The following is a 13,469-nucleotide window of genomic DNA, read 5'->3' on the forward strand; positions in this document are numbered from 1 at the left end:
GTAGCATTTTGTAACAATGTCAGAGGTTTCATCTTCAATGATTGAACTTCGAAAAGCTTTGCTTTGATTCCACAAGGAATTGAACCCTATGCTAAATCTAGCTATTTCCATAATTAACTTACCTGATTTTTCTCTTTGAAGGCATTCATGTAAAACTGACCTCATTTAACTGTTTACAAAGTTCCTTCTGTGCTAAAGGAACCAACACATTAAAAGCTTTTTGTTGATTACAGAAAAAGAAAAAAATCCTGCAATAAAAAATTAATAAAGCTAAGAGGAAGTCCACTTGATTTAAATGAAAAGTCATGTTCACAGATGATTTTTAAATGGACCTTCTATAGGTCTACTGTGTTTGGGTACAGTATTTTCAAAATAACCACAAATTATAAAAATAATTTTTGCTTTCATATATTTATTTGAGGAAAAGAGACAAAAAGAAATCCCCTACCCACTAGCTCACTCCCCAGATCCCTACAAGGGCCAAGACTGGGTTGGGCCAAAACCAAGAGCCAGGAATTTAATCCAGGTCTCCCACTTAAGGGGCAGGACTCCTAACTTCACCCATCACTGCTGCCTAGCAGAGTCTGCATCAGCAGGAAACTGGAGTTAAGAGCTAGAGACAAAAGTTGAACCAAGGCACTTGGATTACAGATCCCAGGTGGTGCCTTAACCACTAGATGGAAATAATCACAAACTTTTGAAGTAGATTCTGATGTTTTTCAGCAGATTTATATCTTTTTATTTCTATCAGGCATGCACATTCCATTTTTTTGAGCTTCACAACTAAAAAAATTTATTAGCAAATAAAAGCGTACCAAATAATACAATAGTTAAATATATTTATATAATATAATAAATAGCAAAACCACTGTTGCAAGAGAGTTCAGACTACTCTCTTCAGGAATTCTCAGCATCTAGTTCCCACACATATATCGGGTACTCATAACCTAACCTATAATTTCCCATGTTCCCCCCTGAACCCATGGAATTGCAGCTTGGCAGCTTCACATATCTCACAAGTTAAGGCCTAACTGGCTGAATGTTAAACAGCTGGCAAGGGTCACAGGGATATGTTACATTCTGTTTTGACGGAAAGGCTCTGTGGTTATCTTTCATATATAATCCCATGCTAACATTAGCACTCCGTTTGCTGCCCTTGGGTATCTCACACACCACTAGCTAAGACCATGACTGGAAGCTGAAAGATTTCAGTTATATGTACAGGAGTGGAAATTTAGCCTAGCAACTAAGACCACATTAGAGTGCCTGAGTTCAATTCCAGGTTCTAGCCCCTGACCCCAAATTCCCACCAATTCAGATCCTGGCAGGTAGCAGTTACGGCTCAGATAATTAGGGTCCTGGCTCCCATGTGGGAGACCTGGGTTAGGTTCCTACCTTCTGACTCCAGGGCTGACCCAGCCCTGACAACTGTGGGCATTTGAGAAGTGAACCAGCAGATCAGAGCTCATTCTCCCTTCCTCTCAAATAAATAAAAATAAAGTATATGTACAGAACTAGTTTGGAATAAATACTGTGTGATAATGGACAATAGTCACACACTGGGACAGTGCTAAGCAAACTGACATATTTACTCATTGTTTCTACAACTGAATCACTAGTTTTGAAAGGAACTGGCAACATTTATTTTATCTGCCACATAACCATACAATTACCAGCCCATAACACAAAGGATCCTTGGCTTTCTTTCATCTCCTACTAAACTTTGTTTTTACTCCTATTGTAAGAATAACCACATTTATTCCAATTATCCATTTGCATACTTTTCATGCCTCCTTCAACCTGTAAACTCTCTGAGCAAAGTACATGGGTCTTAAGCAGTTTTGTATCCCTGGTGCTGGATATATAATGAGCAATCAAGAAATGTTTCTTGTTCAATGAATGGATGCATACAAACGACCCAACTGAAACTGGTGTCTGAAAATTAGTGTCTGAAAACAGTATGGGGTGGAATTGGGGGTGCAGAGGGATTCTGAACTACATTTTTAACAATTACCATAGATTAGTCTCTTGTCAGTAATGCATTGGACTCTCTGTCTTGGATCATGAGCTTAGGCCAAAGTAAAAAAGGATGAGGTCCACAGAGCAGACACCAAAAACAATTTCAATTGGGATCAAACAGTGACTAAAATCTTAAGAATGGCCAAAATAAGTAGGCTGCACAATGTTTGCAGAAGATTCTCCAAGAAAGGATAATTTACAGAGGATGTTTAAGTATACCAACATACTACAGCAGATTTATCCAACCATGCTTTTATATATTTTTAAAAGATTTATTTATTTATTTGAAAGGCAGACTTACAGAGAGGCAGAGAGAGAGAGAGAGAGAGAGAGGTCTTCTATCTGATGGTTCACTCCCCAGATGGCTACAACAGCTGGAGCTGTGCTAATCTGAAGTCAAGAGTCAGGAGCTTCTCCCAGGTCTCCCACGTGGGTACAGGGGCCCAAGGACTTGCGCCATCTTCTACTGCTTCTCCCAGGTGCATTAGCAGGGAGCTGGATTAGAAGTGGAAGAGCCAGGACTTGAACCAGCACCCATATGGGATGCTGGTACTGCAGGCGGTGGCTCCACCCACTACACCACATCGCCAGCCCCAGAATATGCTTTTACAATTACAATAGCCCATGCTTAGAAGTATTTCTGAGTTTCTTTTATGACACAATAGTTTAGTCAAAGAAGGAGCTGAGAAAGAGTGGCTTCCTATCTAGCATTCTGACATCCTAGGGCCAGCTTCATGGTAGTAAAAAGTTCATTGAACAACTGACTCTGATTGACTATCAACTTCTGTCAGATTTAATTGGAATATTTCATTCCTTTAGCAAGCTTTTTTTTTTTTTTTTTTTTTTTTTGATAGGCAGAGTGGATAGTGAGAGAGAGAGACAGAGAGAAAGGTCTTCCTATTTGCCGTTGGTTCACCCTCCAATGGCCACCACGGCTGGCGTGCTGTGGCCAGTGCACTGCGCTGATCCGAAGGCAGGAGCCAGGTGCTTCTCCTGGTCTCCCATGGGGTGCAGGCCCAAGCACTTGGGCCATCCTCCACTGCACTCCCTGGCCATAGCAGAGAGCTGGCCTGGAAGAGGGGCAACCGGGACAGAATCCGGCGCCCCAACAGGGACTAGAACCCGGTGTGCTGGCGCCGCAAGGTGGAGGATTAGCCTAGTGAGCCGCGGCGCCAGCCAGCAAGCATTTATTGAACATTTACTATGCACCAGGCATTGGACTAAACATTAGTGAAAAAACATACGAGGGACACACCTGTTAAAAAGTCTGCTGCAGAGTGACACCAATGTGAGCACCATTGTAAATCGAGAAGTGTAAGAATGAGGGTGAACTCCAGGGACTCACTTCTGGCACCACCCACCACCCTGTGCTTCCAACATTCCTGCAGTGCCCTACCCTTCTAGGCTACCTGACTGCAGAACCCGCTTACAAGGCCTGTGCTCACCACTTCTTTCCACTTACCACCGCCCCCTCCTTGCTTCCAGTTTTGCATTTTTAGGTGCAGTGCTGCAGTGAACATCCAAGTGTCACAATCTTCATCTACTTCCATGATCATTTTCTTAGAACACATTTCTAGAAATAGAATTCCCAGGGCCATGTAGTAGTGGGTAAAGCTGCTGCCTGCAACACCAGCATCCCATATGGGCACCAATTCGTGTCCCAGATGTTCTACTTGCGGTCCAGCTCTCTGATAATGGCCCAGGAAAAGCAGCAGAAAATGGCCCAGGTGTTTGGGCCCCTACCACCCACGTGGGAGACCTGGAAGAATCTCCTGGCTCCTGGTTTTGGCCTGGCCCAGCTCTGGCCATTGCAGCCATTTGGGGAGTGAACCAGAGGATAGAAGACATCTCTCTGTCTCTCCCTTTCTCTCTCTGACTTTCAAATAAATAAATAAATCTTTAAAAAGAAAAACATAAAACTTTCAGGCCAAAATGTATGCAAATATTAAAGCTTTCAATATGTGTTCCTAGATTGCCAAAAATGTTAAGCCACATATGTGTTCTGCACAGGAGCTCCCATTTCCACTGCTTCTTCAATGTTGTTGCTCTTCTTTTTTTTCTTAAGTATTAGGCAAATATCTTAAAGATTTATCTATTTGAAAGGCAGAGTTACAGAGAAGGAGGGAGAGGTTCAGGGTCCCAAGCATTTAGGCAGTCTACCACTGCCTAAGCAGGCACATTAGTAGGGAGCTGGATTAGAGGTAGAGCAGCCAGAACTTGAACCAGCATACATATGGGATGCTAGTGTCAAAAGCAGCAACTTAACCCACTGTGCCATAATATCAGCCCCAGTATGAACCAATTTTTATGTAAAACCAGTATATGTTGGGGGAGGCACTGTGGCGTAGCGAGTAAAGCCACTGTCTGCAATGCTGGCATCCCATATGAGCACTGGTTCGAGACTCGGCTGTTCCACTTCTGTTCCGGCTCTCTGCTGTGGCCTGGGAAAGCACTGGAGGATGGCCCAAGGCCTTGGGCCCCTGCACCCACATAGGAGACCTGGAGGAAGCTCCTGGCTTCCGATCGGCACAGCTCCAGCCATTGCAGCCATCTGTGGAGTGAACCAGCAGATGGAAGACCTCTCTCTCTCTCTGCCTCTCCTCTCTGTGTGTATAACTGTGACTTTCAAGTAAAATAAATAAATCTTTAAAAAAAAAAAAAACACCAGTATGGTATTTTTTTTTTTTTTTTTGACAGGTAAAGTTACAGACAGAGAAAGACAGAGAGAAAGGTCTTTCTTCCGTTGGTTCACCCTCCAAATGGCCACCACGGCCTGTGCTGCTCCAATCCGAAGCCAGGAGCCCATGCAGGTGCAGAGCCCAAGCACTTGGGCCATCCTCTACTGCACTCCCTGGACACAGCAGAGAGCTGGCCTGGAAGAGGGGCAACCAGGACAGAATCCGGCGCCCTGATCGGGACTAGAACCCGGTGTGCCGGCACCACAAGGCGCCGGCCCAAAATGGTTATATTTCAATCATTACATATTCAGGTAGCTTACACACACATACACTTTTTAAAGTACATTTTTAAATTGTTTTTGTGTGTTTTTTTCTTTCTTCTTTTAATTTTTAATTAGTTTTTAACAGATTCAATGTGTTTTGCAGACACAATTCTAAGAACATAATGATATTCCCTTCCTCCTTCTCTCTCTCCTTTGTCCCCCCTCATACCCTCCTTCCTTCTCCCCATTTTTCTTACTTTTTGAGGTAACATAATGTAAATTTACATTATATTAAAAAGATTTAGTACTTTGCTGAATAAGAAATTTAACAAGTAAAAAGGCCCTACTTTAGTGGCAATACAGACAACGACTATAAACAAGGTTAAAACTACTATAGTTTTAATGATCTGTGAGTACTTTAAGATTTACTGTATATGGATGAAATGGTTATTTTTACATACATACTTTTTAAAAGTCTAAAACCTATTTCTCTTTCCTCAGGAATGCAGTTGTTTCATTCTCCATACTCTATGAAAAACTGAAAGGGACAGATGATTTTTCTCTACCACATTCTGTATTTTCCTTCCACAGGAACCACAAAGCCCCCTTACTGGCCCAAGCCTATCTACGAGCTGGATCCAGATGATCCAGAAAATAATGGCTTCCTCAACGACGATTTCATCGTGTGGATGCGGACAGCTGCCTTTCCCACTTTCAAGAAACTATACCGTCGACTCCACCGAATACACTATTTTATTGAAGGCTTACCTGCTGGTAATTATAGTTTCAACATAACCTATAGTATCCTTTTATACCACTTTCTTTCTGGAGGTGAAGGAAAATATGGCTACTCATTGTTAAAGTAGTTCATTCTACCCTTTCCTATTTTCTATAACCAAATCTCTATTACCCACCCCCAAAAGAGAGGAAAGGAATGTATATTTCTTGTATAGGCAATACTGTGTAGAAGAATTTTACTCATATGGTACTAACATAAAAGAAAGTAACAGGAGAAAAGTATACAATTTTATTCACACATACATGGGAGTTCTCACAAGAAAAATGAAGACTCAAAGAAGTAATGAGGGCTAAGTGCTTATATACTCAGTTGAACAAAGAATGGTGATCTTGGAAAAGTGACCAGAAAGAAAAGGGTTAGTTTAACAAGGTCTGTACAGATCTCTGTCATCCTCAGCTCTTGGTTTCTGGTGATTAAATTAAAAAAGTTTTTTTTTTTTGTCCCCCCCCCACAGGGTATAGGAAGGGAATCTTTTAAATGTAAGTTTTATCTGTTATTTTCAGGAAGAGAAGGAGAGATCACAGTGCCTTTCATGCACTTGCTGTTTTTCAAGGACCCTTAGCTGTAAAATAATCAGTATGCCAAACTAGTATATTTTGGGGTGGCAAATCCTGAACCTCTTTGACTTTCTTCCTGTCACTTAATAGCTGTGTATCTCCATAATATATACTTAGATGTGCATTTTTTAATTTAAGAAATAACAGTTATTAACAGCATCAGGTAAGGAGGTACAGAAAGGTGGGGAAAGACTAGTTCTGTCCCCCAAGATGAATGTAGTAACAGTGGGCCTAGAAATCTAAAACAGTGAGGAGAGGCATGCCCTGTTGGATAGGATAAGTTGGCAGCCCAACCATGAAAATGGAGAGGGGTTTAAAGAGAAAAGTAAATTTGGAATATGGACTAAAACTAACAAAAGCCAAGAGAAACTGCAGAACCTTTTATCGTAGGTAAAAGTATCAGAGACCAAGGGACTCTGCACTCAGGGGCAAGTTCAGTTAACCCAATGCACAGACATGACTACCCTTCCCTCCCTTAAGAAGAAGCCAGCAGGTAGGAGCTGGTGCCTTTTTACAGATCTGTGGTCCAAGATAGTGGCCATATGCTTTAACAAGAGATTATAAACTTTTTAAACTGAATTTTAAAATGCAGATGTAACTCTATTCCAGAACAAGAAGGATTTAACTTTAAAATGACACCAAATACTGTCTTTAAGAAACTTTGTACTCTACAAAACATTGATTTTAAAAAATTAAGACGAGGCCGGCGCCGTGGCTCACTAGGCTAATCCTCCACCTTGCGGCACCGGCACACGGGGTTCTAGTCCCCGTCGGGGCACCAGATTCTGTCCCGGTTTGCCCCTCTTCCACGCCAGCTCTCTGCTGTGGCCAGGGAGTGCAGTGGAGGATGGCCCAAGTCCTTGGGCCCTGCACCCCATGGGAGACAAGGAGAAGCACCTGGTTCCTGCCATCGGATCAGCGTGGTGCGCCGGCCGCAGCACTCCAGCCGCGGCAGCCATTGGAGGGTGAACCAACAGCAAAGGAAAACCTTTCTCACTGTCTCTCTCTCTCACTGTCCACTCTGCCTGTCAAAAAAATAAAAATAAATAAATAAATAAAATAAAAAATTAAGACAAAAGGGGCTGGGGCCAGCACCATGGCTCACTTGGCTAATCCTCCCCCTATGGCACCAGCACCCGGGGTTCTAGTCCCGGTTGGGGTGCCAGATTCTGTCCAGGTTGCTCCTCTTCCAGTCCAGCTCTCTGCTGTGGCCCGGGAAGGTAGTGGAGGATGGCCCAAATGCTTGGGCCCTGCACCCGCTTGGGAGACCAGGAGAAAGCACCTAGCTCCTGGCTTTGGATTGGCACAGCACACCAGCTGTGGCGGCCATTTGGGGGGTGAACCAACGGAAGGAAGACCTTTCTCTCTGTCTCTCTCTCACTGTCTAACTCTGCCTGTCAAAAAAAAAAAAAAAAAAAAGAGGAAGAAGAAGAAAGGGGCTGGGATTGTGGCATAGCAGGTAAAGCCACCACCCACAATGCCAGAATTCCACATAGGCGCTAGTTCGAGTCCCAGCTGCTCCACTTCTGATCCAGCTCCCTTCTAATGTGCCTGGAAAAGCAGCAGAGGGTGGCCCAAGTGCTTGGGCCTCTTTCCCTACATGGGACACCTGGAAGAAGCTCCTGGTTCCTGGCTTCACTCTGGCCCAGTCCCTGCTATAGTGGTCATGTGGGGAGTGAACCAGAAGATGGATGATCTCTCTCTGTCTCTCCTCACCAACTCTCTGTAACTCTGCCTTAAGTTTAAAAAAAAAAACTTTAAAAATGCTTATGAATAAAAAAATTATGTACTTAAACATAATTTATATTAACTGGTCTTTAGACTCAATTTTCAAGTCTCTCTGATTCTCTCTGTGGCAGAGTTCTCTTGGAGCCAGAGTCTTCCCAGAGCTTACACATGGTTTTGTGTCTGTTGCCCAATTAGGCATCAGCACTCCCCATAGCATATCAGGATTACTGGCAAGCAGTTGCTAGTGGGAGAGATTCTTAACACAGAATTGCCCACCTTATCATTCTACTTCTCAGGGTGGCTGAGCGAGAGAATCATGAAAAGTGAACGATGATGTGTTCCAGTTCCCTACTCCATCTTCTTTCCTATCCTAGAGCAGGTGTGTGGATATCTCCATTCTGACAGGGGAGTGGGGATGTTCTTCAGTCACAGATGTCCCTGCAGCTGTGTCATTACCTCTGCCTTTCTTTTTGTAGCCTCCTGTTGTTTACTGAGTAGGTGTACATTTTGCCTTCAGTTAGTTTATTTAATAGTCTCTAGTTCTATTGTTTGACAATGAAAGCCACAAGTTGTGTCTCTTGGAGAACAGCATCAGAAGCACATATCAGAGTAAATCATAGAATTTGCATTTAAAAAATTATTTGTTTATTTCAGAGGCAGAGTTAGACACAGAGAAAGGTCTTCATCCGCTGGTTCACTCCCCAAGTGGCCGCAACAGCCAGAACTGGGCCAATCCAAAGCCAGGAGCCTGGAGCTTCTGGGTCTCCCACATAGGTGCAGAGGCCCAAGGACTTGGGCCATTTTCTACTGCTTTCCCAGGCCACAGCAGAGATTTGGATTGGAAGTGGGGCAGCCAAGATAGGAACCAATGCCCATATGGGATGCCTGCACTGCAGGTGGCAGGTTTACCAGCTATGCCTGCCACTGGTAAACTAAGCACTGGTCCCAGATCATTCATTTTGAACAAGGAGTTCAGCAAACTCCCTCTCCCTCACATTTAAGTAGAAACTAAAAGTTGTTTGACAGTGAGTGGTCTCTCAAATTGGACCTTCTGATCCAGTCAACTTTGTGACTGCCTGGCCAATAAAGCAGTTAGAGTTGCATTTGAGAAACAGGAAAAAAGAACATGTATTGCTGTACACACAATGTATTACACTCAGTTTGGGGATGGGAGGATGAGGAAGGAAACTCATATTCTAAACAAGGGAGAAACTCTCCTCGCTGGATGTGGTATCCTTGGTAACTTTGTTCACAATTATGTTTTAATGCTGATCATTCTCAAATCTAGAACTTCCTAGAATTTGATTCTGCACTTCAGTCCTGTACATGCACTACCTGTGAACAGCCCTTAGGCTATCATCCAACCAGACACTGGCCTAATAGGGAAGTAGGAACCCAGCCCATGCTGCACACAGTGCCTGCCCCTTCTAAGAGAAAAGAGATGTTCTCTGTGCAAGGAAAAGATCCTTTCCAATGGAAATGAAGGAGGGAGAACAGTCAAGCAGATGGTTTGAGATGATACCCAAGGACCTGGTGACAATAAGGAATTTTGATGTAAAAGAGAAAAAAAAAAAGGCCGGCGCCGAGGCTCACTAGGCTAATCCTCCGCCTAGCGGCGCTGGCACACCGGGTTATAGTCCTGGTCGGGGCGCCGGATTCTGTCCCGGTTGCCCCTCTTCCAGGCCAGCTCTCTGCTGTGGCCAGGGAGTGCAGTGGAGGATGGCCCAGGTGCTTGGGCCCTGCACCCTATGGGAGACCAGGAAAAGCACCTGGCTCCTGGCTCCTGCCATCGGATCAGCGTGGTGCGCCGGCCGCAGCGCGCCAGCCGCGGCGGCCATTGGAGGGTGAACCAACGGCAAAGGAAGACCTTTCTCTCTGTCTCTCTCTCTCACTGTCCACTCTGCCTGTCAAAAACAAAAAAAGAAAAAAAAAAGTACTGGTTTCCTGGTACCTTTAAATAGCATGTTGCCAAGTGATTTGAGGCCTTTTAAGAGCTTTGCTGGGAAATGCCTCATTCCTGTGCCGTTGCTATGAGAAGCCTTTGTTTGTTTATTAGTTTGGTTTACAAAAGGCACCAGATGTTTAAAAACCTCAGGCCACATGCATAATCACAATGACATCATTAAAACGCTAATGATAGCAAACCCACTTCAAACACTTTCTCACCAGCAGTGAGGGACCCTACCCTTTTCAAAACACAAACAAATGCGCCACCTTTAGTTTTCCCACCAAAATCTTTTGCTAGCTATGTCATCATCATTATTATTACAGTTGTTGAAGAATTTTCCTTGAGGTAGGAATGCAAATTTTAGCCTATGAAGTAATTTAGCCAACCCTAGATTTCCTGATTCATAAACAAAAATTTAAGTTTACTGTGAGATGTACCTATATTCTTTTAATTTCCTTGGGTTTGCCAAAGGAAATCAATTATATCTGATTATAACTCAGTTGTCCTTAAGGCATTCAGTTGTCTATAAGGCATTCAGATCTCTCTTGTCCAAATCTCCTTCCAACACCACACAGAGTGAAGGTTTTTGGTTTTTTTTTTTTTTTTTTTTACTTTTTAAAAATATTTTATTTATTTGAGACATAGAGTTACAGAGAGGGAGAGACAGAGAGAAAGGTCTTCCATCTGCTGGTTCATTCCTCAAATAGCCACAATGGCAGGAACTGGGCCGATCTGAAGCCACGAGCCAGGAACTTCTTCCAAGTTTCCCCCATAGGTGCTGGGGCCCAAATACTCGGACCATTTTACTGCTTTCCCAGGCCATAGTAGAGAGCTAGATTGGAGGAAGAGCAGCTGGAACACGAATCATTGCTCATATGGGATGCCGGCGCTGCAGGCGGAAGCTTAGCCTACTATAGCACAGCACCAGCCAAGTTTTTTTTATTTTATTCCAGCAAGATACAGAGTACTGTTTGGTAAATATTAGGTTGAACCAACCATATGAATATTGAATATTTAATCATTTTTACTTTAAAAAAAGAGTAATTGTACATGGTTCAACTGAATATATTTAGCATATATAGTGGTAATGATGAGAAATGCTGAAACAAATCCTTAACATGTCCTCTTAGACTTCCCAGTAACCAAGTTCCAAGGAGAAAAATCAGTTGTCCTCTCCACGCTGACATGGAGTGGAGGCAGCAGCCTCTTCTTAGGTCTTGCTTACACAGTTACGGGCGCCATGACATGGCTAGCCTCCTTTGCCATGTTAGCAATTCACTTCATGCTAAAACAAAGGAAAGCATCCACCTCGAAGTGGCAAAGCAAGGCTTTAAAAGGGCAAAGCAGAAAATAGAAACAGATAGTAAAGTAACAGCCAAAAATCTCTGGCAAGCCTGGAAATGACTGGGATATTGTAGAACAGGCCTGACTGAAACAAATTCAGTCCCAGATAGGTAAATAGTGAGAATTTCAGAAATAAGAAAAAGAAGAAGGAAGAAGAGGAGGAAATGTAATTATGTATAGTATGGAATGGGGGTAATAAATTGTCATTGAGCTCTAGACTGAGTTCCAAGTATTTATTTGAAGTCCTTGTGCCTGAAAGCTGGTGAATGCCCAGGGGGTTCAACTGCCAAGTGAAAGTAAGCCTGGGGTCCCCGAAATTGAGTGGCTCATTTTACCCATTAGAGTAAGCTCAGTCCATAGTCTTCATTGGCTGGTTGGAATACTTTCCAAGAACAACTGCTGAACTGAGCATCAGAATGCTTTCAACATTTCTATCGATGGAGTTGAAACTAAGTTTTCCCTACTAAGATTAGGTCAAACCAAAGTTATGGCAGGACCCAAGGTACAGAAATACACAAAACAGAAGGCCCAGAAAGTTCCCTAGAGTTACCTACATGGCCAAGAAAAAAGCACTGTAAGTGACTGATTCTCAGAAACTACTCAGCACATCAAGGGCTCAAAACAACAGACGGATGACAAATTCCACAATTCAAACAATGGCATGGATTTATGACACTTGTACTGATTTATGACATATGTACTGAGAGAGCCTTCAGAGTCCATCTTAAAAGGTATTAATTCCTCGAATGAATGTTTGGTACAAGACTAAGGATACCTCTCGGGATGCCTGCATCCCATTTTTTGGAGTGTGTGGTTGGAATCCCAGCTCCACTTCTGATGCAGCCTCCTATTACTGTGCACCCTGAGAAGGCAGCAAATGATGACTCAAGTACTGGGTTCCTGCCGTTCACAAGAGAGACTCAGATTGAGATCCTGGCTCCAGGCTTTGGCCTGACCCAGCACTGGGTGTTACAGGCACTTGGGGAGTGAACCTGAAAATGGAAGATATCTCCCTCCCCATCCCTCATCCCTTTCTCTCTCTCCTTCTTAAATAAAATAAGACACAATTTTTAATTAAAAAAAGTTTTAATTCTTGCTAAAAGTCACTTACAGGAGACTGGATAAGCACTTGGTGAAGCTGCCATGAAGCCTCATAGATTTTTTTTTTACCTAAATGACCACAGAGTAATACTTTTTAAAGCATTTTATATTAATTTTTTGAGGTAGGGGAAGTTTTACTCTGTGATTATTCTAAAAGTAAAATGACCATTGTTAAAGAAAAATGAAAAGTATCAACACATTTGTCTCCTTAGGAGCCAAGAAAGCATTTCTTTGTTGCAACTCTTGGCATTCACCAAATAACTGAGCACTTCTCAAAAAAAAAAGAAATGATTTCAAGTGTCAACTCTGAAGTCTTGGAATCCCTTTCCTCATCCACCTTCTACCTAAAGCCAATTACCTCTGATGACCAGGTGTGGCAAGCTAATTCCTCCCACTAAAAATGCCCATGCTGTAATCCCCAGAGCCTGTAAAGGTTATCTTCTCTATCAAAAGAGATTTGCAGATCTAATCCAGGATATTGATATGAGGAGATTATCCTGGCTTATCTGGGTGGGTCCAATGTAATTGATGTAGGGAGGGAGGGAGGTAGCATTCACAAACAGCAGCTGAGGTTCTGCCAGCACCATTCTGCTGCCCTGCCTGCTGCAGCATGGCCCACATAGCCACTCTGGCTGAACCATATGACAACGCTGGCATGCTCAAACAGCCCAGCCCACACTGCTCAAACCACACCCCCTCTTCCCTGTACCAGCCAAACCCCCTTTTCCTGTACCGACCTTTCCCTTTTCCTGTACTGCCCAAAACTCCCTTTCTGTACACTACCCAAACTGTCCCCCACCCCTTTCGTGTAGAAGAAAACCACAAGTTCTGGGAGGTTGCAACTTAGAACCAGCATCAGCTAGAAATAGCCAAGATGGCTGAAGGCTGTGTCCCTGTGATGACCTTTAGGTCTTTATAATGTCATTATAATAAACTTACCATGGCTGACACTCCCATTCCCATGATACACCTGACACCATAACTGCTGAGATTTCCAAAAGAGAGCACAGAAATGGGTGGTACTCAAGCCCT

The 13,469-nt window shown here is 43.3% G+C and overlaps 1 protein-coding gene across 2 annotated transcripts in view; it reads left to right on the plus strand.

The window, feature by feature from the left end:
- LOC100353038 (cell cycle control protein 50C) overlaps positions 1-11,479 on the plus strand; it is a 33,315-nt gene extending 21,836 nt beyond the window's left edge. For both annotated transcript variants that reach the window (XM_002716615.5, XM_008267044.4), the window contains 2 exons: positions 5,552-5,761; positions 11,123-11,479. In XM_002716615.5, the coding sequence (XP_002716661.1) occupies positions 5,552-5,761; positions 11,123-11,346 (434 nt within the window). In that variant the 3' untranslated portion in view covers positions 11,347-11,479. The remainder of the gene's footprint in view (positions 1-5,551; positions 5,762-11,122) is intronic.
- Positions 11,480-13,469: the final 1,990 nt, after the last annotated feature.

Source organism: Oryctolagus cuniculus, chromosome 4 (genome assembly GCF_964237555.1).
Source record: "Oryctolagus cuniculus chromosome 4, mOryCun1.1, whole genome shotgun sequence".
NCBI lineage: Eukaryota > Metazoa > Chordata > Mammalia > Lagomorpha > Leporidae > Oryctolagus > Oryctolagus cuniculus.